Source organism: Equus przewalskii, chromosome 25, assembly GCF_037783145.1.
Source record: "Equus przewalskii isolate Varuska chromosome 25, EquPr2, whole genome shotgun sequence".
NCBI classification, from domain to species: domain Eukaryota; kingdom Metazoa; phylum Chordata; class Mammalia; order Perissodactyla; family Equidae; genus Equus; species Equus przewalskii.
The window spans coordinates 675,587-702,734 of record NC_091855.1 but is presented as its reverse complement, the minus strand read 5'-3'; the positions used below and the strand labels follow the sequence as shown (position 1 = coordinate 702,734).

General features: G+C 38.7%; 1 protein-coding gene across 10 annotated transcripts in view; it reads left to right on the top strand.

Annotated features, from left to right (window-relative positions):
- TXNDC16 (thioredoxin domain containing 16) overlaps window positions 1–27,148 on the top strand; it is a 131,772-nt gene that overhangs the window by 32,745 nt on the left and 71,879 nt on the right. For all 10 annotated transcript variants that reach the window (XM_070593063.1, XM_070593061.1, XM_070593065.1 and 7 more), the window contains 3 exons: window positions 11,871–11,992; window positions 16,462–16,552; window positions 20,469–20,619. In XM_070593063.1, coding sequence (XP_070449164.1) covers window positions 11,871–11,992; window positions 16,462–16,552; window positions 20,469–20,619 — 364 coding nt within the window. The remainder of the gene's footprint in view (window positions 1–11,870; window positions 11,993–16,461; window positions 16,553–20,468; window positions 20,620–27,148) is intronic.

The window sequence follows — 27,148 nt, the reverse complement described above, 5'->3', positions numbered from 1 at the left end:
CTGGGCGTGGCCCCTCAGCTAATAGCAGACAGAGAGTTTTGTCTGCTGCCCGGGCAGAACTCTGGAGCTTCCCCTCTGGGGTGCGGAGCGGGCCTCTGGAGCTTCACCTTGTCCCAGTCCTCTCCAAGATCTCTGGCAATCCCTAGCCCCACGGGGTGGGCAATGGCAGCTGGAGGTCGCCTCGCCCTCTGGGATTCTCTCCGGGACTTTCCCAGAGTTGAATGCTGGGCGTGGCCCCTCCGCTAGTGTCAGACAGACAGTCCTGTCTGCTGCCCGGGCAGAACTCCGGAGCTTCCCCTCCGGGGCGCAGAGCCGGCCCCTGGAGCTTCACCCAGCCCCAGTCCGCTCTGAGATCTCCGGCAATCCCTAGTCCCACAGGGCGGGCAACAGCAGCTGGAGGTCGCCCCGCCCTCTGGGATTCTCTCCGGGACTTTCCCGGAGCCGTGAATGCTGGGCGTGGCCCCTCCGCTAATGGCAGACAGAGAGTTTTCTCTGCTGCCCGGACAGAACTCTGGAGCTTCCCCTCCGGGGCGCAGAGCCGGCCTCTGGAGCTTCCCCCAGCCCCAGTCTGCTCAGAGATCTCCGGCAATCCCTAGCCCCACCGTGCAGGCAGTGGCAGCTGGGGGACCTCCGTACCCTCAGCGACTCTCTCTGGGACCCTCCAGGCGCCGCAAACACCAGGCGGGATCTCCCCGCCAATAGTGGGGAGAGACTCTCCCCGCGGGCCCAGGTGTGCAGCTCCAAAGTTTCCCTCTGTGTTTAGGAGTAATTGCGGGGGGTTTAGGTAGGGTTCTGGTCACCTGTTTCCACCGTCGCTCCTCTGTTGTGTGCTCGCTCCTGCCCTAGATGTGTGTTGATCTTCTGGGGGCGTCCGTTGGAAGAAAGCTGCTTGCGGGTACTAGGCTGTTCGGTCGGGGTCAGAGAGTTTTCACCTATTTCCACATCCTCCCGGAGGAAAGTCCGTCCGCCTTCCGATGTATAGTCGCATGGGTCTCTCAGACGTCCTGAGATGCTGTCTGGATATCCTTTGTTAAGCAATAAGTGTCCAAATAATTGTAGACTCGAAGAGGGAGAGACAAAGAGGACTACTCACGGCGCCATCTTGGATCCGTCTCCGAAACGCAACTGATTTTTCTATGTTGATTTTGTATCCTACAACTTTACCATTTATTACTTCTAAAAGTTTTTTGGTGGATTCTTTAGTTTTCTATATATAAAATCATGTCATCTGCAAATAGTGACAGTTTCACCTCTTCCTTTCCAATTTGGATCCCTTTTATTTTTTTCTGTCCTGATTGTTCTGGCTAGGACTTCCAATACTATGTTAAATAAGAGTGGCAAAAGGTGGCATTCTTGTCCGGTCCCTGTTCTTAGAGGGATAGCTTTCAGTTTTTCTCCATTGAGTATGACTTTAGCTGTGTGTGTGTCACATATGGCCTTTATTATGTTTAGATACTTTCCTTCTACACCCATTTTATTGAGAGTTTTTATCATAAATGGATGTTGGATCTTGTCAAATCCTTTCTCTGCATCTATTGAGATGATCATGTTGTTTTCATTCTTCGTTTTGTTAATATGGTGTATCACACTGATTGATTTGTCAATGTTGAGCCATCCCTGCATCCCTGGAATAAATCCCACTTGATCATGGTTTATGATCTTTTTAATGTATTATTGTATTTGATTTGCTAGAATTTTGTTGAGGATTTTTGCATCAATGTTCATCAGTGATATTGCTGTGTAATTTTCTTTTGTTGTCCTTGTCTGGTGTTGGTATCAGTGTAATGTTGACTTCATAGAATGAGTTAGGAAGCTTCCCCTCCTCTTCAGTTTTTTGGAGGAATTTGAGAAGGATAGGTGTTAAGTCTTCTTTGAATGTTTGGTAGAATTCACCAGGGAAGCTGTCTGGTCCTAGAGTTTTATTTTTTGGGACATTTTTGATTACTGTTTTGATCTTCTTACTGGTGATTGGTCTATTCAGATTTTCTATTTCTTCTTGATTCAGTTTTGGAAGGTTGTGTGATTCTAACAATTTATCTCTTTCTTCTAGATTAACCAATTTGTTGGTGAATAGCTTTTCATTGTGTTCTCTTATAATCTTTTGTATTTTTGAGGTGTCTATTGTAATTTCTCCTCTTTCATTTCTGATTTTATTTGAACCTTCTCCCTTTTTTAAAGGTTTGTCAATTTTGTTTATCTTTTCAAAGACCCAGCTCTTTGTTTCATTAAGTTTTCCTATTTTTTTGTCTCTATTTCGTTTATTTCTGCCCTGATTTTTATTATTTCCTTCTGCTGATTTTGAGGTTTGTTCTTCTTTTTGTAGCTCCTTTAGGTGTACTGTTAGATAGTGTATTTGAGATTTTTCTTGTTTGTTGAGTAGGCCTGAATTGCAATAAACTTCTCTCTAGAGCTGCTTTTGCTGTATCCCATAAACTTTGGCATGTCATATTTTTGTTTTCATTTGTATCCAGGTATTTTTTGATTTTTTCCTTTGATTTCTTTGTTGACCCTATTGTTCAGTAGCATTTTGTTTAATCTCCACATATTTGTGGCGTTTCCAATTTTCTTCCTCTAGTTGATTTCTGGTTTCATACTGTTGTGGTCAGAAAAGATGCTTGGTATTATTTGAATCTTCTTAAATTTATTGAGACTTGTTTTGTGGCCTAATATGTGATCTATCCTTTAGAATGTTCCATGTGCATTTGAAAAGAATATTCTGCCATTTTTGGAAGGAATGTTCTGTATACATACTAAGTCCCTCTGGTCTAATGTGTCATTTAAGGCCATTGTTTCCTTGTTGATATTCTGTTTGGATGATCTATCCATTGGTGTAAGTTAAAGTCCCCTATTATTATTGTGTTACTGTATATTTCACTTTTTATGTCTGTTAATAATTGCTTTATATATTTAGGTGCTCTTATGTTGGGTGCATAGATATTCACAAATGTTACATCTTCTTATTGGATTGTTCCCTTTGTTATTATATAGTGCTCTTCTTTGTCTCTTCTTACAGTTTTGTTTTAAAGTCTGTTTTGGGGGCTGGCCCATGGCATAGTGGTTAAGTTTACATTCTCCACTTTGGTGGCCCAGGGTTCGTTGGTTCAGATCCTAAGTTCGGACCTACACACCACTCATCAAGCCAGGTGTGGCCGCATCCCACATACAAAATAAATGAAAATTGGCACAGATGTTAGCTCATGGACAGTCTTCCTCAAGCTAAAAGAGGAAGATTGGCAACAGATGTTAGGTCAGGGCCAATCTTGCTCACCAAAAAAATAGTCTGTTCTGTCTGATGTAAGTATTGCTACCCCAGCTTTCTTTTCATTGACATTTACATGGAGTATCTTTTTCCATCTCTTCAATTTCAATTTGTGAGTGTCTTTAGGTCCAAAGTGTGCCTCTTGTATGCAGCATAAATGTGGGTTTTATTTTTTTATCCAATCAACCACCCTCTGCGTTTTTTTTTTTTTTAAGATTTATTTTTCCTTTTTCTCCCAAACCCCCCTGGTACAAAGTTGTGTATCTTTAGTTGTGGGCCCTTCCAGTTGTGGCATGTGGGACACTGCCTCAGCACGACTTGATGAGCGGTGTCATGTCTGTGCCCAGGATCCGAACTGGCGAAACCCTGGGCCTCTGAAGTGGAGTGCGTGAACTTAACCACTTGGCCACGGGGCCGACCCCATACCCTCTGCCTTTTGATGAAGCCTTTAGTCCATTGACATTTAAAGTAGCTATTGATAAGTATGTACTTGTTACCACTTTGGTATTTTTTTTTTCTGGGTGTTTTAGTAGTTCTTCTATGTACTTTTCTTCTTCTCTTGCTCTCTTCCCTTCTGGTTTGATGGCTTTCTTTAATATTATGTTTGCGTTTCTTTCTGTTAATTTTTGTGTATTTATTAGTGGCTAGCTCTTTTGTGATTACTGTGAGGTTCATATATAATAACCTATGTATATAGAAATCTATATTAAGTTGGTGGTCTCTTTAGTTTGACCTTTCTTTTTTTTTTTAATTAAAGATTTTACTTTTTCCTTTTTCTCCCCAAAGCCCCCCAGTACATAGTTGTATATTCTTCGTTGTGGGTCCTTCTAGTTGTGGTATGTGGGACACTGCCTCAGTGTGGTGTGATGAGCAGTGCCATGTCCGCACCCAGGATTCGAACCAACGAAACACTGGGCCGCCTGCAGCGGAGCGCGCGAACTTAACCACTCGGCCACGGGGCCAGCCCCAAGTTTGACCTCTTTCTCAAAGCTCTACCCTTTTACCCTCCTCCTCCTATTTTATGTTTTTGATATCCTATCTAACCTCTGTTTTTTTTGTGTGTGTATCCCTTACCCTCTTATTGTTGAAAGAGATAATTTTAGTGCTTTTGTCTTTTGACCTTCTTATTATCTTCATAGGTGGTTGATCTGCTACCTTTACTGTATATTTGCCTTTATTTGTTGTTGTTGTTTGATAATTTTCTTATTCCTATTTGTGGCCTTTTCTTTTCCACTTAAATAAGTCTCTTTAGCATTTCTTGTCAGGCTGGTTTATTGATAATAAACTCCTTTAGTTTTTCCTTATCTGGGGACCTCTTTCTCTCTCCTTCCATTCTGAATGATAACCTTGCTGGGTAGAGTATTCTTGGCCATAGCTTTTTTCCTTTCAGCACTTTAAATATATCATGCCACTCCCTTCTAGCTTGTAAGGTTTCTGTTGGGATGTCAGCTGTGATAGCCTTATGAGTTTTCCTTTGTATGTAACTTGTTGCCTTTCTCTTGCAGCTTTTGGGATTCTGTCTTTATCTTTAACTCTTGACATTTTAATTATAATGTGTCTTGGTGTGGGTCTCTTTTGGTTTATCTTGTTTGTTGCTCCCTGTGCTACCTGTACCTGGATGTCTGTTTTGAGACTTAGGTGAGGAAAGTTTTCAGCTGTTGTTTGTTCAAATAACTTCTCTGCCCCTTTGTCTCTCTCTTCTCCTTCTGGGACACCTATAATATGGATCTTAGTGCGCTTGATGTTGTCCCAGTGGTCCCTTTAATTGTTCTTGCTCTTTTTAATTGTTTTTTCTTTTATCTGTTCAGCTTGGGTGATTTCCTCTAGTCTTTCATCCAACTCACTGATCCATTCTTCTGTATCATCTACTCTGCTATTTAGTCCCTCTAGTGAATTTTTATTTCCATTATTGTATTCTTCATTTCTGATTGGTTCTATTTTATATTTTCCAGTTCTTTCCTAAAGTTCTCACTGAATTCATCCCTTCTTCTCCCAAGATCAGTGAGCATCCTTATGACTATTAGTTTCTACTCTTTATCAGGTAGATTGTTTATTTCTATTTCATTTAGTTCTTTTTCTGAAGATTTATCCTGTTCTCTTATTTGGAACATATTCCTTTGTCTCCTCATTTTGCCTCTTTCTCTGTGTTTATATCTATGTATTAGGTAGATTAGCTATGTCTCTTGATCTTGGAGAGCTGGATTTATGTAAGAGATGCCTTCTGAGGCCCAGCAGTGTGTTTCCCTCTTGTCACCAGTTCCAGTTGTTCTGGGATTGACCCCTGTGTGGGATACGTGTGTCCTTCTGTTGTGGCAGGGTTGCTCTTGCTGCAGGTGCCTGGAAGGCTAGGCTGTCCCCGTGGCCAGCTGGCTGTAGTTCTCAGCTGAGTGTAGCTGCTGTGGTCCCTTCAGTCACCTTATCAGGCATGGGGAACCCCAACACAGTTGGCTGCAAAGTTGAATAGCACATTCCTATTGCAGTTTTTCTGTTAAGTGAGTGGGCTTCCCAGTGTTGCTGGTTGCTAGGTTCAGGGGCTCACAATTGCTGTAGGCCTCCAGCCTGCAAAGCTGCTGTCAGCTCTTTCAGCAGTGCAGCTGGGTGTTGCTGGCACCAGGTGTGGCAGCACACAGGTGTTTCAGGCATTGGAAGGTGGGGCCAATCTCCTATGTCACTGTTTGAGAAGCAAAAAATCTCTTCCAGCTGACAGGCCCCTCCATCCACAGGCCCACACACCCCATAAACACAGTACTGCCCTGTGCACATGCCCTGACCCCTGAAGTGAACCCAGTCGCCCCACTGCACAGGCCCTACACACTCTGCCAGTGCAGGCCCACCCCTTGTGCATGCCCTGCCCTACAGAGGTGGATCTACTCACCCTGCTGCAGAGGTCCCATGCACCCTGTCTGTGTGGACCCACAAGTTGGCCTGGGGGCTTGCTCTTGGGTGGCACCAGTCCCTAGGGTGTGCTGCCTGCCTTGGCTGAGCTGGATTAAATCAGTGCTCTAGTGGATGAGGCATACCCCTGTGCTAACAGGCCAGGGGAAGAACTCCAATGATGTTTGCCAGTGTGACCTGTCCTCGGTCACAATAATGGCTGATGCTAATGTCTCAGTCTCTGGGGATGTGGTCCTAGCCTGGAGAGGTTCTCAACTCTTGCCAAGATGCACCCAGAGCCTATCGAGTGAGTCTTTTTTCACCAAAGGACTCTGCACCTTTCTTTCTGGTGATTTTAGTTCGCTTTCTGAAACGGGTGAATTTGTGTGTGGTCCTTTTAAGATCAGGCTTTTTTTCTTCCTTATGTCCAATAGCTTTTCTGAGGGTATTCCTCATTGTAGTTAGTAGCCAGTAAAGCCAGATATTATGACACTTGTCTTTGTTGTGCTGTGTCCTGAAGCTGCTTATTGTGGTAATGTTCCCCTGCTCAGGTCCCCTGCTCCTCAGGGAGGGCTGCATACCTTAGGAATGCTCCTGGCCGGCTGTGAAGTGCTGCAGCCAGAAGGTGGCATTTTTTTCTCTAGAAAGGAATTTCTGCCTCTTCCCCTCAGTCAGACTGTCCCTTGTTGTGGGAGTTGTTTTAATCCAGTTTTCAGTTCTCTCTCAGGGGTAACAGTTCCAAGAGTGGTTTTAAATTTGTTGTGTCCATCGGAGGAAGTGAATTCAGAGCCCTCTTATGCCACCATCTGCCCAGCTCTCTTTCCCTTTAAATTAACATACTACTCATAATAATGTGGACTTCAAATATTATTATGGGAATTATTTTCAACTATTATAATTTCTGCTAATATTTTATTGTTTAACACATTATTGCAGAGCCTCGGTTTTGGGTCTTTAGCTGGTGTTACTGTAGAACCTCTGGGGAAAGCTACTCTTAGAGGTGTCTTCCTCTAAAACTCCTGAACTGTGTCCATGCTGGTCCTTTCTTAGTAGCTGTTGAGCCTATTGGTCATTCTTTTATCTGTATCAGACTTATTCTTACACAATGTTGTCAAGTGGGTTCCTGTTTGATAGTGACATACTTTTTACTGGGCTTTTGTAATAAAAATTACCTATCTTGGATTTGAGTTCCTCCCAGCTCTATTTTAATTGGTAGTAATGGTTATATCCCCAAACTGTACTCTTTTATACAGAGTCCTTCTACCACTGCATAGCACTGTGCATGACGTATATTAGGTGCTCAAAAAATACTGGATTGGTGGATGAATGAATTTGGAAGCTTCACTTTTTGATGGTTAAGAATGGGAGGAGCAGAAATCTTCTTATGTTATAAGCCCAATAAGATTGTTTCTGGTCATAAGAGTTTTATAAGAAATAAACTAGTAGGAGAATATACAATATGACAAAAAGACTAAGACTGATGTTGGTGAACTTTGTTATTACTTGTACTCTTTTTTTTTTTTTTTTTTTGAGGAAGATTAGCCCTGAGCTAACATTTGCCGCCAGTCTTCCTATTTTGCTGAGGAAGCCTGGCCCTGAGCTAACATGTGCCCACCTTCCTCTACTTTGTATGTGGGACGCCTGCCACAGCATGGCTTGACAAGTGGTGTGTAGGTGTGCACCCAGGATCCAAACTGGTGAACCCGGGCCGCCGAAGTGGAATGTGCGAACTTAACCACTTGTCAGGTGATGCAAGTGTGCCACTGGGCCAGCTCCTATTGCTTGTACTCTTAATTGACATTTCAGAGGTGGATTCTATCTGGGATTTTTTAACTGTATTAATTTAGAAAGTGCTTAATAAAATACTCGGGCATGTTTCATTTTATACATGGTTCTGTCCAGTCATGGTATAATTATTTTAGGTAACAGTGATTTGTCTATCTCCCTCCTTGTGTTCTCTCTTCTCTCCCACCCTCCTCTTTTTTATTTTTTTGTCCTATGGATTTTGATATGGCAAAATAGAAGGTAACGTTTCCTTTTTATTTTTTAGAATTTGAATAATGACAGAAATATATTATAAAAATAGTCTTTTTTTCTGACAAAAAGTGTGAATGGCCTGCTACTCTAAAAGCAGGGTTAAGTAGACTCTTCATTTCTTTTTTCTCTGACACTTAGTTCTTGGCCATATATTTGTGACACTTACTCAGTTCTTGGCCATATATTTGTCTGCCTAATGGTTGTAATAGGAGAGTCTCGGGAGAAGCATGCCAGGGAAAAAAGCAGCCTTTCTGGGGCAAGAAGGGCTCCCCAGTCAGAGCAGCCCCAGACTGTATTACCCCGTCATTAAAGCAAGAAAATCCCAAGAAAGGCTTTTCCTTTCACCTATTTCTGTTAGTGTTTCTCCTCTTTGGAACTAGAATGAAGGAGTACGGGCTTGTGGAGTGGATCCTAGAGATTCCTAGATGTCTCTATGCTCTGGAAATTAATGTTAGAAAATATATTAGAGTTAGGAAGCTGCTGGGAAAAATCACAGAGATCATTAGCTTATGAATGTCATTACTTTAGGTTATTATTACCTAATGACTACTTACTGAACTTTGGGTCATTAGGCAAGATAACCTCTCTGAGCCCCGTGACCTTATCTGTAAAATGGAGTTAATGATAGTACTGGTCTCAGATGGTTGCCCTGAAAATTAAATGAGACAGAGTGCGTTGCTGAGCATTCTTAGTTATAAGCCCCAGAATCTGGGTCTGACTGACTGAAGCAGAAAGGGGTTTGGAGCAGATAGAGGAAACCTCAGGCTCACTAGAAGGGCTGGAGAACTGGACTCACAGTTCGAGCAGTTCTGAATTACAGTCAAAATCATGACACAGAGCTAGTTGAGGGGCACTGCTGCATTACTGCTGAGCGTTGGATGCCACACTTGCGTCACCTGCACTGGGGCTGTCAGTGGCACTGTTGTCACTGCTGCCTTTGAAGCTGGCTGTTGCTGCTACTGCTTCTCAAAATAATCCTGCATTGTCCCTGATCCTTTCTATCACTAGCTCGTGGTCCAGAATTTCAGGGTCACATAGCCATGCTTTGCAGCAGAGAGCCTGGGAAAGCAAGTTTACGATATTATTAGCTTTTCTGAGGGGACTTGGGCTCTGTCCACCAGGAAGATTTAGAAAACTGGGAATTTCCAAAGCAAAAGAGATGAGTTCAGAGCTGGGCAGTCTCAAAACTGATAAAATTGCTGCTCTTCTAAAGTGCTTAGTTCTATGCCTAACATGTTTGAGTGCCCCCAAAATGTTGGCATTTATTAATTTATATTTGCCTGTCTTTATTGAGGGAAAAAAGCTTAGGGAGATTTCTCTTCCAAGATTTGATTTTTGAAGCAAATAGATTAGAGCTGCTGGAGCAATAAAAATGAATGGGTGCATGCAATTTCCAAGCCTAGACTTTACGTGAGGTCCCATTCTGTTCACTCAACGGTACCTCCCGACGGCTTTGAGGTAACTCGGGTAATTCTGGACTTGTTAGCCAAATAAGCGTCCAGTAGCCCAGACTGCCACTGAGACGCCTTTGTCATTTGTTAGTTGCCTCCCTTTTCACCTGGTTTCCCATTTACAAGTGGTCAGTAATAACATAGTTTAGAAAGTTCTGGCCTTAGTGTCAGAAGACCTGGATTTGTATCTCAGCTCTACCAGTGACTACCAGTACAATCTGGAGCAGGTTTCTTAATCCCTCAGACTGTTTCCTCTGTGTGTGTATATGTTTGTGTGTGTGAAATAAAGAATATTCCAAGAATATCACTGAGGATTTAAATGAGAACGTGAAAATATCTAGCAAATTGCGAGTACTGCTCAGTAAATATTGCTATGAAAAACCAAACAAGAACCCTGGGAATTATAGAAGATCCAGTTTTACATTTTTCTTTAAAAGTTGAAGAAATCTGTAATGAATAGGTAAATATTTAAGCTAGTGTAATTGAGGGCAGTGGTTTCAGGGTATCCACAAAGTCACAATATTTTAATAATAAGACATTATTTACCTTTTTTCACTTTTATTCTCTCATTAATGCAGTTTCTAGAGGCTACGTGATATGTTGTGTGATGTCACAATAGATTGAATGCAGAAGCAAATATGAAAATCTAGCTGTCTTCTGTTTAGTCCAGTATTAAAGAGATTAGCAAAAAGGCAAAACAGTGCCATTCTTCTCACTAAATTTTCTTCTGTTTTGGAAAATTTATTTTCCATTAGAAAATAGTTGTTTTGGGAAATTTAGATTTTTAAAAGTAAAGTGTTATTTATATTAACATGCAGTGGTGTTTATTATTTAAAAATAATAAATATTTTAAAATTCCAAATTTAATTTATATTTTAGCAACTATTTGTAACCTGCATAAACAAAAGCCCTCTGAGAAACTCAATAATTTTTAAGGGTATAAAGGGATCCTGAGCCCAAAAAAGTTTGAGAACTGCTGTATTAGTGGGAAGTGCCATATTTTCTGTAAGAAGAAACTAGGCTTGACTAATTTATTGGAGATAGTTGAGTAAACCTTTGCTTAAGTATATGGACTTGGAACAACTTTCAAAAATCCTTAGAGTTTAGCCTAACAAAAATAAACACACACACACATACACATTCCAGATTAAGTGGAATAAGTTATTAGGGATAGAGAATTTATATAGAAATGGAAAATTTAAATAAGAGATTCTTTTGGATGAAGAAATATAGTTAATTAGTGTGATTTACACATTGAAAGATGATTTACAAGAATTACGGTAAGGTAGAAAGATCACTGAACTAGGTGTGAGAAGACTTACTTTGTGTTCTGTTCCTTGATCTTTGATTTAGGAAATGTGTTTTTAAGTTAATAAGCTCTTCAGTGTTTTGAACTTGCATTTCTTCAAATGAAGAATGGGAATAAATAATTCTGTCCTATTTTTTCTTTCATTTAACACATATTTATTGCTTACTTACAGCACACTAGGCTCTATTCTAAGTTATTACAGATATAATGTTAAAATATGAATGGTCTCTGCCTCAAGAAGGTAACAGTTTAAAGAGAGAGGCAGAGATAAACAAGTAAATAAATAAATAAATATAAATTGTGATAAGTACTATGAAGGAGTTAAATAGTATGACATGGAAGAGGAAGGTACTACAGACCTACTTACATGGGACTAACAGGGAAGGCTTCTCTGAGGCGGTGATGTTTAAGCCGATACCACATGTCTGAGAAGGAGCAGGGGAATAGCTTTCAGCATAGAGAATTGTGTGTGCCAAGGCCTTGAGATGTGCCTAAGGTATGGTAGGCACGAGGGGCAGTAGAACAAAATGAGGCAGGAGAAGGAGTCAAGGTCTAGGTCATGCGGGGCTCTTAGGCCATGGAAAGAAGCCTAAACTCCTAAAGAAATTCAGCCGTGTGAGGGCTCACCTGTGTTCAAGGCTGAGGGATCTGTAAGAGGGATTATTCGGCCAGACTAGGACGTTGGCGAATATGGTTTACATATGTTGAGGTGTCGTGATGAAGAATGAGCACTATTTCTCACAACTGTCCCTGGTTGATGTTCTCAGGGACAGACTAAGGATTTAGAGAGTGATTTTAATTCAGTATTAAAATGTTTAGGTTCTTAACTACTGATGACTTGTTCAAAAGAATTAAATTTCTTTTTTGATTAGGTTCTTTAACTTAACAAGTATATATATGTTTCAGATTTTTCTACTAATTGAATGTCTGTTTATTTCAGTGCTCTTCTTTTTAATGAAGTAAAATATATTACCACCCTGGAAGACCTTCAGAACATGGAAAATGCTCTGAAAGGAAAAGCAGACATTGCATTCTCATACGTCAGAGCCGTTGGAACGCCAGGTATTATTGACTTTTACTTTAGTCTTTGCTGTGCCTCTGTACCTGTGTGACTATGTTGAAGGACTTAAGTGTATTTTGACCACACTCTTAATACTTTAAAATAAATTTAAAGCTTCTTTATGTTTTCTTTCTTTAAACGGGCAACATAGTATGGGAGTTGAATGAGAACTCTGGAGCCCGACTGCCGAAGTTAGACTCCTTGCCCTGCCAATTATTTACAGTGTGGTCTTGGACAACTTACTTAACCTTAGTTTTCTAGTCACTAAGATGGTGAAAATAATTGTACCTGTCTCTTGGTATTAATATGATGACCAAAAGAGTTTGAAAAATGAAAATGGTTCCTGTTGTATAGTAGGTGCTCTGAAAATGTTAGATATTTTTATTACCTTACAGTACTCCTAATATCAGGCACAGTAGTTTATAGTATTTGGTAAATGTTGTTGACTGACTGGCTTTCTTTTTTATATTGGTATTTGCTGTTTATGACATACTTTTCTTGATTTTTAAAAAAAAGTCTAATTTTGATGACATCACCTTGAGCATTAATATGTAATTTTGTCGTAAAGAAGTTTCTAAACATTTTATGAACAAATTATAGTTATGCTTTCAGGACTTTTATTTGTTAATGGTAATAACTTGACCATGTTAATATAAAGTGTTGTTAAAGACATTTTAAAAATTGTATATGCTCTGTGAAATAAAATCATTTATTGGAAATCTCAATTTTTATAAACATAAAACTTGAGGGTTACACAGCGTGCCACTGAATTTAATAACACTTGTAAAATAATTCTCCACAATCAGCCTGTTTCTGTTTACTTTTCAGGGCCCTCAAGTGATTGTATTTTGTCCAGAGACTGTAGTTGTAATCAGTGAGAGGGATGAGGTATAGAGGGCTCACTCTGCCAGAGCAGAGCCGGACTCCCTGCTTTATATTTTAACAGGATCAATCTGACTTCTGTGTTTGGAATAGATTGGAAGGAGCAATGGTAGACTAAGGCAGAAAATTAGGAAGTTACTGCAATAATGCAGGCAATAGATGATGGTGGGTGGCTTAGACCAGGGTGTTCACAATGGAGGAGGTGATAAATTTGAATGTTAGCAGTATTTTGGACATAGGACCAACTGAATTTGCTGACATTTTGGATGTGGAATGAGAGAGAAATTGCAGAGGGAAAGACTGGAAATAGTTTGGAGAGGAAGTTCTGGAATTCACTTTTGGATGTTTTACTTACAAAATACCCATTAGACATCCAAGTAGAGATATCAACAAGGTAGTTGCATGTTACTAGTCTGCATTTGATTTAGGGACACAGACTAGAGGTATAAATTTGGGAGATAAAGCTGTGAGACCAGAGGAGATCACATAGGGAGTGAGGCTAGGTGGAAAAAAGACGACTGAACTTGTTAGATATTTCAACACTTAATAGGTCAGTGAGGTGAGGAGGAACCAGGAAAGAAGGCAGAAGGAAGGTCTATGTGGTAGGAGTGCCTGTAAGCAAAGTGAAGAAAGGATTTTAAGGAAGAGATAGCAACAATTGTGTCAGATGATGCTGAAAGGCTAATTAAGATAAGAACTGCCAATTGGCCATTATACTTAGCAATATGGAGGTTATTGGGGACCTTGGCAAGCTGCAAGTTTTGTAGGATGAGAAGGTAAATGAATGCCTGATAGGGTATAAGAGAAGAGGTAGAGAGCAACTGGAGACTGAAAACAGACTCGTTTGAGAAGTTTTGCTGTTAAGGGAGGGAGAAAAATGGGGCAGTGGCTGGAAGAGTATGTGGGATCAAGTGAAAAATTTTCTAAGAAGCATATTTGTATATTGATGAAAAAGATCTAATAGAAAGGGGAAAATGCATCATGTAGGAGAAAGGGGAGAGTTACTGGAGCAACATCTTTTAGACAAGAGGAGATGGAACCTAGTGAGCAAGGGGAAGGGTGGTTCTCTGCTGGGAGCACAGAAAATTCATCCGTGATGATACGAGGGAAGGTAGAGAATATGGGCATCAATTTAAGAATGTGGGCAGATAGATATGGTGTTGGGAGCTTGTGGAAGTTTTTTTTGATTTTTTAAAATTGGATCTGTTTTCTCAATGAAATAGAAGTAAAGTCATCAGATAGTTGAGGAGAGAAGAGACAAAATAGTTGTTTAGGAGGCCTGGAAATAAAGAATGCTTGCTAGGCAGCAATAATAGTTGATGTCAGTAATCTAAAGTGAGACCATTAGCAGGATGATGTCAGCAGGTTTTTGTTCACTTTTACCTTCAGCCATGTTTGCTTTTGTGAGTGTAAGTACAGAATAGGCAGAGTATTTGATTTAACTTGGATTATGTTTTAGGCAGATGGGAGTGATTAGAAAGATTGACCATGGAATTTAAACTGGGTTAAAAAGGAAGAGAGGACTGGAGAGAGGTGAAGGACAGTGACAAGTGGTAAGATTGTAGGTCCTAGGGGGTTAGAGTTACATACTAGACAGAGTGACCTGGAGATGAATGGGTGTGTGTCTGGGGAAGATGCCAGACATTGAGATTTTGGAGGGGTTTGCAGTAATTGGTAATTACAAGGCCTGGAGTGGGACCATAGCAGTGGGTTGAAGTTAGGGTTAAGATAGGGTTGAAGAGACATCATTGGAATCTCTAGAGAAGGCCAAGGACTTAGAGGGTAGAATTTTCAAAGGATCATCAATGGGGATAATAAAATCACCAAGGATTAGGATAGGAGTAGTATTGCACAGAGTGACAGTGTGACAGAAGCTAAATTTTTCATTGTGAATGATGGGGAGTGACCCTTGCCAGGGTTTAGATGACTCCAACAAGATAGAGTGGTGAGTGGAATAATCTGATGACATGTGATTCAAGTGCTAGGAAATTAGATGGGGACAGGGAAGATAACTGCCTAGAAATGGCAGTGAGAAGAAAAGGGAAAATAAAATAGGAAAAAGGAAGGAATCTTTAAGAATATTTTAAGAACATTTCCCAGAACTGAAGGATTTGTGCTTCCAAATTGAAAGGGCCCATTGAGTCCTAGCATAGTGCATGAGTGTAGAGCCACACCAAAGCATTTCATTTTGAAATTTCAGAAAAATTGGAAACAAACGCTATTCTAAAATCTTCCAGAAAGAAAAAAAGAGTTTGTAGTTAATGGATCAAGAATCAGCATGGCATTGGACTTTTCAATTACAGACCTGAAAACTGAAGAAATGGAGCATGCTTTCAAAATTCTCAGGGGAAATGACTTGAACCTAGAACTCTATATGAAGACAACTATAGTTAGTTACGAAAGTATAGTAAAGACACTTTCAGAAGTACAAGGTCACAAAAAATGAGTATTCCATATATCCTCTCACAGGAAGGTGCTAGAGAATGGGAGCAATGGAGCAAATCAGTTGAGAAGATGTGGGTAACAGGGCAAAGGACCTAACACAAGAGAGAGAATAAGAGAATCCCAGGATGATGATAAAGTGAGTTCCTGTAATGAAAGTGGTCCAGCAGGTCAAGTAGTAATAGTCCATATTGGAGCAAATCAGAAGGCTCTGCAGAAGTGTCTTGAAGAAAAGGGAATTGATAGGATACATGATACGTTGAAAGTACTGAGAGGGTTAGACAATTGTGGAAGAATTTAGGAATAAATTAGGAAGAAATCTAAACAAAAATAAAAAAAGATAGTTATTAGTAGTGAAAAAAGTTGTTCAAAAAAAGGAAAAGCATTCATTTTGTACTGTATGGCTCCTTTGTAGATAGTATTTACTGAATCATAACAATGTAAATACTGACTCTTGAGCTAATAAAAATTCGAATTATATCGGGAGAGTTGAGGGGATAGAAGTGTGTGCGTTTTTCGAGTGTGTTTCGGAAAAGAGAGATAATTTATCATCTTCCATGGGGACATCAATAGATAATAGTAACACTTAAGAAAAAGTACCAGGAAATAAGAGTATAAGAATATCATTTAGGGACTTGGAGGTAAATACCAAAATAAACAAGAAAAGAGTTGAAAGTAGTTGTCCCTTGGGAATTGGAAATGGGGTCAAGGGTAGAGAAAATTGTTTTGCTTAATTTGCCTTATAGAATGGTCTCTTTAAACTATATATATAAGTTTGATTAAAAAATACCTTAGAAACAATGCACAAACATATACGTATATAAAATATAACATATGGAAGTTGTGTGGTAGATTCGTATTCTGTTCCCTACTACTGGGAAGAAATTATCACAGATTTGTCGTATGTTATATTCTCAAGTATAACTCATTTTCTACTCTCTCTTAATTCTTCTCTTACCTTGAATAGAATAAACTTTTCATAACTTCTTTAATTGCCTGCATTTTCCCAACTGATATCCCTACAAAGGATTTTTCTTTAAATATAATAGAATGTAAAAGGATGTAGGGCAGTATTCAGAATAGAAGCTTACGCAGAGTTACACCGAGTAACTCCTCTTCTCTCCCAACTCCCTTATCTCTTCTTCAGAGCACAGAGCGGTCATGGAAGCTGCTTTTGTGTACGGGACCACATACCAATTTGTCTTAACCACAGAAATTGCCCTTTTGGAAAGTATTGGGTATGTATGAGGGGCATATGTCAACAATTTTAAGTTCACTTATTTCACATTACTTATTCAACATTTCCATCGTACTCTTACAGTGTGGGCTTATCTGAGGGGATTCGTAAGCAGATGTGAATATGTAAATGAAACCTGAAATCCCTTTCATTACTATCTTCTGTAGTACAGTCTGAAAATCTATTTAAATATAGAGAAGTGGTGTTAGACTAAGGTGAATGACGAGAATATGGGTAAGCCACAGGATGTGATCCTGTGAGTAGCCAAGTAGATTAGGTCTCCCACAGTGATCAGATAGATGACAAAATAACAGCTTTTATAACTAAGCTCCAGAAATTCTTTCTGAGAGTTCTGTAAATTACTTTGTCAGAATAATCTTGAATATATGTAAGTACAGTTTTTGAACAGAATGTTTTAAATGATTATTTTCCTTGTCTAGTTTGTAGTTTATGGTTTTAGGTAGAGGGCTTCTTTTAACTGTTTTTGGCTGGGCAGTCTAGGGTTCAAGTTTTTCTTTCTTTTAATACTTAAAGACAGAAGGAATAACCAGTGCATTTTAAAGTCTTTAGTTTCAAAATGCTCTTTAGGAAAATTAATCCAAAGCAAAGCAAAATGGTGAGTGTCTGACCTTTTTATACCATGCAAGAGCTTTTAGTGAGTCTTCCTGCTGACCTCTCTGAAAATAGTGACTATTTGATATACCACACACAATTAATTAAGTCACAGACATTTTAGAACTCTAAATTTAGAGGTTAGTGCATAGACAACTAATAAAATGGAATTATTTTCTGGGGGCAGTGAGTAGGCAGAGAATAAATTTCCTACAAAGAGAAGTTATATTTTCATTGCTCTGTGTGACATTAACCCACATTCCTTTTTCCGTTAGTCTCTTATTGAACTGTCATCCTGCTGGTTCGCTCATTAATGAGTTAAATAAAACTTTGATGCATGTTTACTGTTTGTCTAAGAATTCATGTTTTTAACAATTTGAGAATTTTGCTGATAGTACCATAAAGCTTTACCGTAAGTGGTCGCCAAGTCTCAAGATAGAATGAGCACTACTTTAGCCAATTGCTTTGCTACTCTCAATGTAGACTGCCAGTTTCCCAGCCTGGGATCAGGGAACCTGTTATTCTCCATCCTGTGGTGATTCTATGCAAGCCCCACAAGGGATAATTGTTTGTACTTGCTCTTGTGTTACTAGCTTCTTTATTTTTTAGGTAATGAAGAATTACAAATATGCTGACACACTTAAAACACAGAGGGGTGGTTATTTATTGGCAAGGTATAGGTCTGTCATTTACCTTACAAATTCCCCTCAGCAAGATATTCTGTATCTGTTCTGATCTTTGACCAAACATGGTCATGTTCTGGAGGGGTTTTTGCTTTCCTCCATTTTTAAAGGAGAATTAAAAAATGTACAGTTATTCTGTTTTTCATATACTTTTGAGTATCTGATATATTGGAGATTTTTAAATTCTCATTTATTCATGGATAACAAGATGGTGAGGAATCATACCTGGACCTGATATGACAGGGAAGGACTGTGGATTCAGAATACAATAGTCCTATGACATCACTTCTAGATGAAGTAGTTGGCTATAACTGGGTTGGAGGAGAGGTGAATGCATTTTTTTTCTTTCATTTGTTCATTCTTTCATTCAACAGATATTTATTGGATGCCTTCTTTTTGCTAGGCAGTATTCCAATATCTGGGGCTATAACACTGGATAAGTCTAGGATATTAATTGTTATATCATATTGGGCTTGAGTATCTTTGAAATTAATGTGGGTTAAGAAGGGTGTATATGATAGGTAGTACAAGAGGCAGCATGCAGTAGAGACAACCATACTTCTGCTACCGTCCCCTATTCCCTTCTTAAAGAATCTGTGTATAAGGCCAAGAAGGGTGTTACCCCCACCCCATACATGTCACAGTCAGTTAAATCAGAGGTGGCCACCTGACCTAGGGTCAACCAGTTCATTGGCTTACCTGAGCAAAGGAGATCTCCTCTCCCAGGAACTTGGAATTGGATGTGGAGAAACTGGATTATACAGTTTTTTGGCTCTCTTGCCCCCAGGAGTGTTTTGCCCATGTAGAAGTAAAGCAGAGAAAGTTTTCTTTTTTGAAAATTATTTTATTGAGACCACGTTGGTTTATAACATTGTGTAAATTTCAGATGTACATCGTTATGTTTCTGCTTCTGTGTAGACTGCATCGTGTTCACCTCCAAAAGCCTAGTTTCCGTCCGTCACTGTACGCATGTGTCCCTTTACTCCTTTTGCCCTCCCCAACCCACTTCCCCTCTGGTAACCGCCAATCCATTCTCTGTATCTATGTGTGTGTTTATCTTCTATAGATGAGAGAAATCATAAGGTATTTGTATTTCTTGGACTTATTTCACTTGTGTTTCTTTAACCATTGAATCTATTTGAAATTACTTTGTAATTAAATTTGAAATCAGTGAACCTTGGAGCTCAGTTTAAGCATCTATCAAGAATTAAAATAATGTTTTTTTTAAAGATTTTATTTTTCCTTTTTCTCCTCAAAGCCCCCTGGTACATAGTTGTATATTTTTTTAGTTGTGGGTCCTTTTAGTTGTGGCATATGGGACACCTCCTCAGCATGGCCTGATGAGTGGTGCCATGTCCGCGCCCAGGATCCGAACTGGCAAAACCCTGGGCCGCTGAAGTGGAGCGTGCAAACTTAACCACTTGGCCACGGGGCTAGCCCCTAAAATAATGTTTTAAAAATAAAAACTTGGGGCCAGCCTGGTGGTATAATGGTTAAGTTTGCACTCTCTGCTTCGTCGGCCCAGGATTTGTGGGTGCATATCCCAAGCGTGGACCTACACACCGGTGGCTCATCGAGCCATGCTGTAGTGTCCCACATACAGAAATAGAGGGAGATTGGCACAGATGTTAGCTCAGTGACAATCTTCCTCCAGCAAAAAGAGGAAGATTAGCAATAGATATTAGCTCAGGGCCAATCTTCCTCACACACAAAAAAACCAACAAAAATTAAATAGAAAACCAAAAATTTGCAATATTTTGCCAAACCCTACTAGTGCCATATGGAAATTTTTTAAATGCTATTTTAAATTTGGCAAACTTTGCTTATCCACTATAAGTTTATCTTTGAATTCTCATATTGAATGGAATGCCAAAACTCAAATTATAAGCCATATTTGATGAGTTTTGTAATATTTCAGATACAGACTCAAACTCCCACAAAGTGTCACATGGCTTTTATCTTAAAGCATGTTTTGACTGAAGTTATTCAAAACAGATTTGGGTTTAGATTAAACCCAGAAAATTTATGTTACACAGCTTTATTTGGCATAGGTCTAGAAAAGCAATTATGTTTGAAGATAATCTCATTGTCCTCAAGGTGACAGTCTTTTATATTAAAAAAAATTTGTGTAGACCCACTTAAAACCTAAGTTAGAAGCTACTATATTAAAAAGTTCAGGAAAAAAATTGTTTATATAACTCAAATTGTTTATATCCTCTTGTTTTCTTAGGTCCATTTTATTTTGATTGTGCTGGTAAGCTCTGAATCTATTTAAACAATGCTTGCTTAACAATGGCAATACATTCTGAGATATGGTGTCATTAGGCAATTTTGTCACTGTGCAAACATGATAGAGTGCACTTACACAAACCTGATGGTATGGCCTACTACACACCTGGGCTCTATGGTACTAATCTTGTGGGACCACCATTGTATATGTGGTCCATCATTGATCAAAACATCATTATGTGGCACATGACTGTACTGTCTTAGGCTTTTGCTAAAACAGTAATTCAAAAGCATGAAAGTTAAGACAAAGAGATTTGTTGTTAAGTCTTTCTGGATGGTAGAAGGACCACACTTTGAACTTCAGTGGGTCTGTCTCTAATTTTTAATTTGCAGTGCCAAGGATATAGAATATGCACATCTCTACTTTTTTCATTGTAAAGTGGTCTTGGACTTGACCCAGCTGTGTAGAAGGACACTAATGGAACAGCCATTGACTACACTGAACATTCATCAATTTATTAAGACAATGGAAGCACCTCTGCTGGTATGTATCTTACTTTAATATATTAGATAATTCATACATAAAATTTGTAGTTTTGATTCACAGATACGCAGTTTTTCTTAGATGAGCTATATCTTTTCCCCTTTCCTTGGACATACGTCTTTCATTTAGGGGGATTTAGGAGTAGTTCCTTATTAAAAGTAAAATAGAAGATAGACTATTCATAAAATGATATTTTGCTGCTTTGAAATATTGTTGTATTGAAACCCAAATATAGCCTTGTGTAAGTGGAAATATTCTGTGGTAGCTGTAATGAAGTGTGACCGCTCTAAGATCACAAAGACCACATCATGGTTAAGAAAAGACCTCTCTTGTGAATGTTTTGATCACTATTTTAAGAGTTGGTAAATATTGGAATCATAGTATTTTTGGTTCCCCATTTTTCTTGGTGTTATCCTGGAAGAACTTTGTAGACTCAGTCGGTTATGGTGCTCAGCAGACTTTTCTTTCTGAAAGTCTGAAGGGTTATCCTGAGCACATGCAAAACCTTCAGTGGACCTTCTCACTCAGTGTATTCTCTTTCAATAAAAATGGTGCATGTTTTATAAACCAAACAGTGCAGCAAAGTACAGAGGAAAATTTAAAAGCCACGTAGTAATCACATCACTCAGAAATTAACTGTTGGATGCACACTAGTCATCTTTGTGCCTGTATGGATCCATAGAGATAGAGGGATGAGTGGATTAGTGGACGCATCATATTGCATGTGCTACTTTTTAGGAAGAAGTATTATATTTAATCTTATTTGAATTTAATAGAAGAAAAAGAAACGTGAAACTAGAGGGTTTATGAAACTTTTGTAAATCATTTCGTCAGCTTTAGAGGGCTCATTAGGAAATATTCGCAAGTGTTGAAAATGATTATGAAAAATATTAAGAAATTAAAATACTTTTAAAAAACTATACATTTCCATTTTAGATAGTATTGATTTGCTCCTTGCTGTGAAAGATGAGAAAATTAACTTCATACATTTATTTTCAACTCAGCTCCTCTTGCCCTCCTGAGTTTTGTTAATTTTGTGTTATTTTTACATTATTAAAGTTTATAATATTTATATTGTGTTCTGTAACCATAATTCCAACTTTAAGAAAAAGCCTTGCTTCCACGTTTAAATAGATTCAGAGCTTACCAGCCCCAACTTTACTGGCTTCATTCTTGATTTCTTTGAGTCAGTTTTTGTTTGGTTGGATTTTGGCTTCAAATTTTTTTTTTCTTTAAAGCAGTATATAGGTCTTTTTCCTTTCCTTTCACGTGGAGGGGGCCATGTATCTTACTTCCAGGGGGAGAATATACTCTGCATTTGTTTTTGTTTTCTGTTTTTTGATGAGGAGGATTTGCCCTGAGCTAACATCTGCTGCCAGTCTTCCTCTTTTTTTCTGTTGTTTTGCTTGGGGAAGATTGGCCCTGGGCTAACGTCTGTCCCAATCTTCCTCTATTTGGTATGTGGGATGCCTCCACAGCATGGCTGATGAGTGGGGTAGGTCTGTGTCTGGGATCTGAACCTGCAAACCCAGGTCACCAAAGCAGAGTGCACAGAACTTGAACCACTTGGCCGTGGGGCTGACCCTGCACGCTGTGTTTGTTTTGATCGCCTATTTCAGCACCGAGCCTGAGGGAGAGACTGGTTCACTGTATAGTTCTTCACCATTTCTCTCCAGCCTCATCATCTTTTCTTCCAATACTGACGTATGATCAAGAATTCTCAAGATTTTGTCTAATCACTAGTATTGTTTTTGCCATTTGGGCAAGATTATCTCATCTCAAGCTTTACTGCAAAATATTCTGTTTCTTCTTGGGCTACAAAACTTTGGCTTGAAGTTGTGCCCCCTTCCTAAAGTTTCTGCTCATGAATTTTGTTTTGCTCTGTTTTAAAACTATTTTTTGTTTTTTCAGATAGATAATGAGGAGGGAGACACTCTGATCTTATTTTGTTTTACCTATACTTACCAGGAATTATGTAATGTTAGTTTTGAAATTAAAAAACGAAAACTTTGGTGGCTGGCCCAGTGGTGTAGTGGTTAAGTTTGTGTGCTCTGCTTCAGCAGCCCATGGTTCGCGGGTTCAGACCTACATACTGCTCATCAAGCCCTGCTGTGGTGGTGTCCCATCCAAAATAGAGGAGGATGGGCACAGATGTTAGCTCTGTGATAATCTTCCTCAAGCAGAAAGAGAAAGATTGGCAACAGATGTTAGCTCAGGACCAATCTTCCTCACCAAAAAAAACCCCCTCGAAAACTGAAGATATCATAATGATTTGGGATTCAGTTAAGTGTGGCTTCACTTGACAGCATGATATGGCAAAAAATCGTGGGCACCATTTATATTGTATTCTATGTGAATTGCAGCCCCTGAAACATAGATGTTGTAAACAATGCAAACGTGCTATAAATACATATGAATGGTGCTCCCTGGAATTGTGCAGTGCAGGTGATCCTGGTCTAACCCATTATTCACCCAAAAGGAGTATTAATTTGGCAATCAAAGTCCCTTTTGAAGTGGGATTTGTTTCAACCCTCACAAAATGATGCATAAGCATATTATTGCCTCAGTGTCTTATTTGTTTGAACTCCTTTTTTCCTGGACACCTAGGGGAGTGGGACGTAGGATTCAGGCAGAGGTTCCAGATGCCTGAGTAAACACTGGGATAGGTAGGAATGGCCAGTAGCATGGAGTCAAGAAAGATCTGAAAGGCAAAATTGAAGGTCACTGCTGGGTTGGAGAGCCAATCTGAGAATCTAAACCTTAGTGTCCGCCTAGAAAGGCTTGGCAGTCTAAGAGGCACAGATCAGTGGACTTTTACAGATCAGAAGAGAGCAAAAGAATGCAGAGTACAGAAGAGGAGACAGCCTCAAAAGATTCCTTAAGACTCTTGGTGGGATAGCTAAGGCTTACCCTTTTGGGAGTGGGAAGATGTTAAAGGGTTCTGAGCTAGTTTGGGCACTTTTATGTTTTGGTAATTTAAACATGTGGCTGTATCAACATTTGAGGTTGTTTTTGTTCTTGTAGAAAACACTTGAGGTTAAAAAACAAAGTGAGGCCAAACACTTTTATAGGAAACACATCTTAGACCAAGATTTGGTGTTACTGGATATTGCCTTTTGATGTTATAGTGAGCTAGAGGGGAGTAGAGCGGTCCTGAAAGTTAGTCCCTACATTTAATTACTTCTTAAGTTCTTACCTGCAAAGTCTTGGTCACAGTTTACTTTGAATTGGTGTTTCTTACTTTGTTCTTTTCTCCCAGCTGCACTAATGCTCATGACCCCATCAGGTTACTCGTCACCATTCCTCCTTTATTGTCTTCCACGTCAATTTAGATACAAGCCTTTGAGGTTCAGTCATGCTTGGGGTGTGTATGATTGTAAGATTCAGCCTAGGCTCATGGGTCCATGATCTGAAATAATTTTATATGTTTACATTATCTATAAACATTAATAAAAATGGAAACTGGCATTCAGACTTTTTTGTAAACTTTTTGTGTCTGATCATTGTAATTATATGTCTTATTATTTCACTTGTAAGTATATGAAAATAGATGCAGATTGGGTTTTTGTGTGTGTGTGTGTGTTAAGTAGATAGATACTTGGACATTTAATTATTGTTGATATATAACGCAACTGTGATTTATAATCATGACGGGAGGTATGTAATTTTAGTCTTGACAAACTGAAAATCAATCTTCAGCATAGAATTTTTAAGTGGATTTCAATCTTAAATGGATTAAGTGAGATTCTGGCAGACATGCAGTTACTCTAGATGTATTGTTAAGGTTCCCAGCAATGAAAAGATGGACAAATAGTTCAGTTATTATCCTGTTGGATAATACCAAGGACATTTTGGAACGCTGATGATGTTCTCTATGAAGGACTCAATGTAATCTGATAGATAGAAAAAAAGACTTTTATCTGAATACCAAGAAGAATCTTCAATTGCAAACATCTGATAAAATGTTTAAAAATAGATAAATTTATATATTATATAATTTTTTGGAAAATTTAAATTTATTTTCTACTTTATTGAGGTCGCGTTGGTTTATAACATTGTGTGAATTTCAGATGTACATCATTATATTTCTGCTTCTGTATAGACTGCATCGTGTTTTCCACCAAAAGTCTAATTTCCATCCATGACCACACCCCTTTTGCCCTCCCTCCCACGCCACTTCCCATCTGGTAACCACCAATCTGTTTTCTGTTTCTGTGTGTTTGTTTCTTTGTGTATCTTCTACATATAAGTAAAATCATATGGTATTTGTACTTTTCTGAGTTACTTAGCTTAGCATAATACCATCAAGGTCCATCCATCTTGTTGCAAATGGCATAATTTTGCCTTTTTGTTTATGACCGAGGAGTATTCCTTTGTGTGTATGTGTATATATATATATATATATATATATATATGTATATGTCACGTCTTTATCCGTTCATCTGTTGATGGGCACTTAGGTTGCTTCCAAGTCTTGGCCATTTTGAATAATGATACAGTGAACAGAGGGGTGCATATATCTTTTCGAATTAGTGTTTTCATGTTCTTTGGATAAATACCCAGAAATGGAATAGCTGGATCATGTGGTATTTCTGTTTTTAGTTTCTTTTTTTTTTCACTTTTTACTTTTTCTCCCCAAAGCCCCCTGGTACATGGCTGTATATTTTTTTAGTTGTGGGTCCTTCTAGTTGTGGCATGTGGGATGCTGCCTCAGCATGGCTTATGAGCGGTACTATGTCAGTGCCCAGGATCCGAACCGGCAAAACCCTGGGCCTCGGCCACAGGGCTGGCCCCTGTTTTTAGTTTCTTGAGAAATCTCCATACTGCTATCCATAGTGGCTGCACCAGTTTGCCTTCCTACCAGCAGTGTATGAGGGTTCCCTTTTCTCCACATCCTCTCCAACGTTCGTTATTTCTTCTCTTTTTAATAATAGATATTCTGATGGATGTGATGTGATATCTCACTGTAATTTTGGTTTGCATTTCCCTAATATTAGTGATGTTGAACATCTTTCCATGTGCCTTTGGATCTCTGTAAATTTTCTTTGGAAAAAATCTGTTCATATTCTCTGCCCACTTTTTAATCAGTTTGTTTGTTTTTTTTGTTGTTGAATTCTATGAGTGTTTTATGTATTTTGGAAATTAACCCCTTACCAGATATACAATTTGTAAATACTTTCTCCTAGTTCGTAGGTTGTCATTCATTTTGTTGATGGTTTCCTTTGCTGTGCAGAAGCTTTTTGGTTTGATGTAGTCCCATTTGTTTATTTTTTCTTTTGTTTCCCTTGTCTGAGGAGGCATGGTATTTGAAAAGATAATGCTAAGACTATTGTCAAAGAGTGTATTGCCTATATTTTCTTCTAGGAGTTTTATGGTTTCAGGTTTTAGATTCAAGTCTTTAATCCATTTTGAGTTAATTTTTGTGTATGGTGAAAGATAATGGTCTGCTTTCATTCTTTTGCATATGGCTGTCCAGTTTTCCCAACACCATTTATTGAAGGGACTTTCCATTCTCCATTGTATGTTCTTGTCTCTTTCATAAAAAATTAGCTGTCCAGAGAGGTGTGTGTGTGTATTTATTTCTGGGCTTTCAAATCTATTCCATTGATCTGTGTGTCTCTTTCTCTGCCAATACCATGCTGTTTTGATTACTATTGCTTTGTAGTATATTTCGAATTCAGGGAGTGTGATCCCTCCAGCTTTGTTCTTTTTTCAGGATTGTTTTGGCTGTTCGGGGTCTTCTGTTCCATATAAATTTTAGGATTCTTTGTTCTATTTCTATGAAAAATGTCGTTGGGATTCCGATTGGGATTGCATTGAATCTGTAAATTGTTTTAGGTAATAGGGACATTTTAACTATGTTTATTCTTCCAATCCATGAGTATAGAATGTCTTTCCATTTCTTTATGTCTTCAGTTTCTTTCAATAATGTCTTATAGTTTTCAGTGTTTAAATCTTAATCTTTCACCTCCTTGGTTAAGTTTATTCCTAGGTATTTTATTCTTTTTGTTGCAATTGTAAATGTGATTGTATTCTTGATTTCTCTTTTTGCTAGTTGGTTGTTAGTGTATAGAAATGGGTATGTTGATTTTGTACCCTGATACTTTACTGTATTTGTTAATTATTTCTAATAATTTTTTTGGTGGATTCCTTAGGGTTTTCTATATATAGAATCATGTCATCTGCAAATAGTGACAGTTTTACTTCTTCCTTTCCAATTTGGATTCCTTTTATTTCTTTTTCTTGCCTAATTGCTCTGGCTAAAACTTCCAGTACTATGTCAAATAAGAGTCATGAGAATGGGCATCTTTGTTTTATTCCTGTTCTTAGAGAAAGAGCTGTCAGTTTTTCACAGTAGAGTATGATGTTGGCTGCGGGTTTGTCATATATGGCCTTTATTATGTTGAGGTATTTTCTTTCTATACCCATTTTATTAAGTTTTTGTAATCATAAATGGATATTGAATCTTGTCAGTTGCTTTCTCTGCATCTATTGAGATGATCATGTGCTTTTTATTCTTCATGTTGTT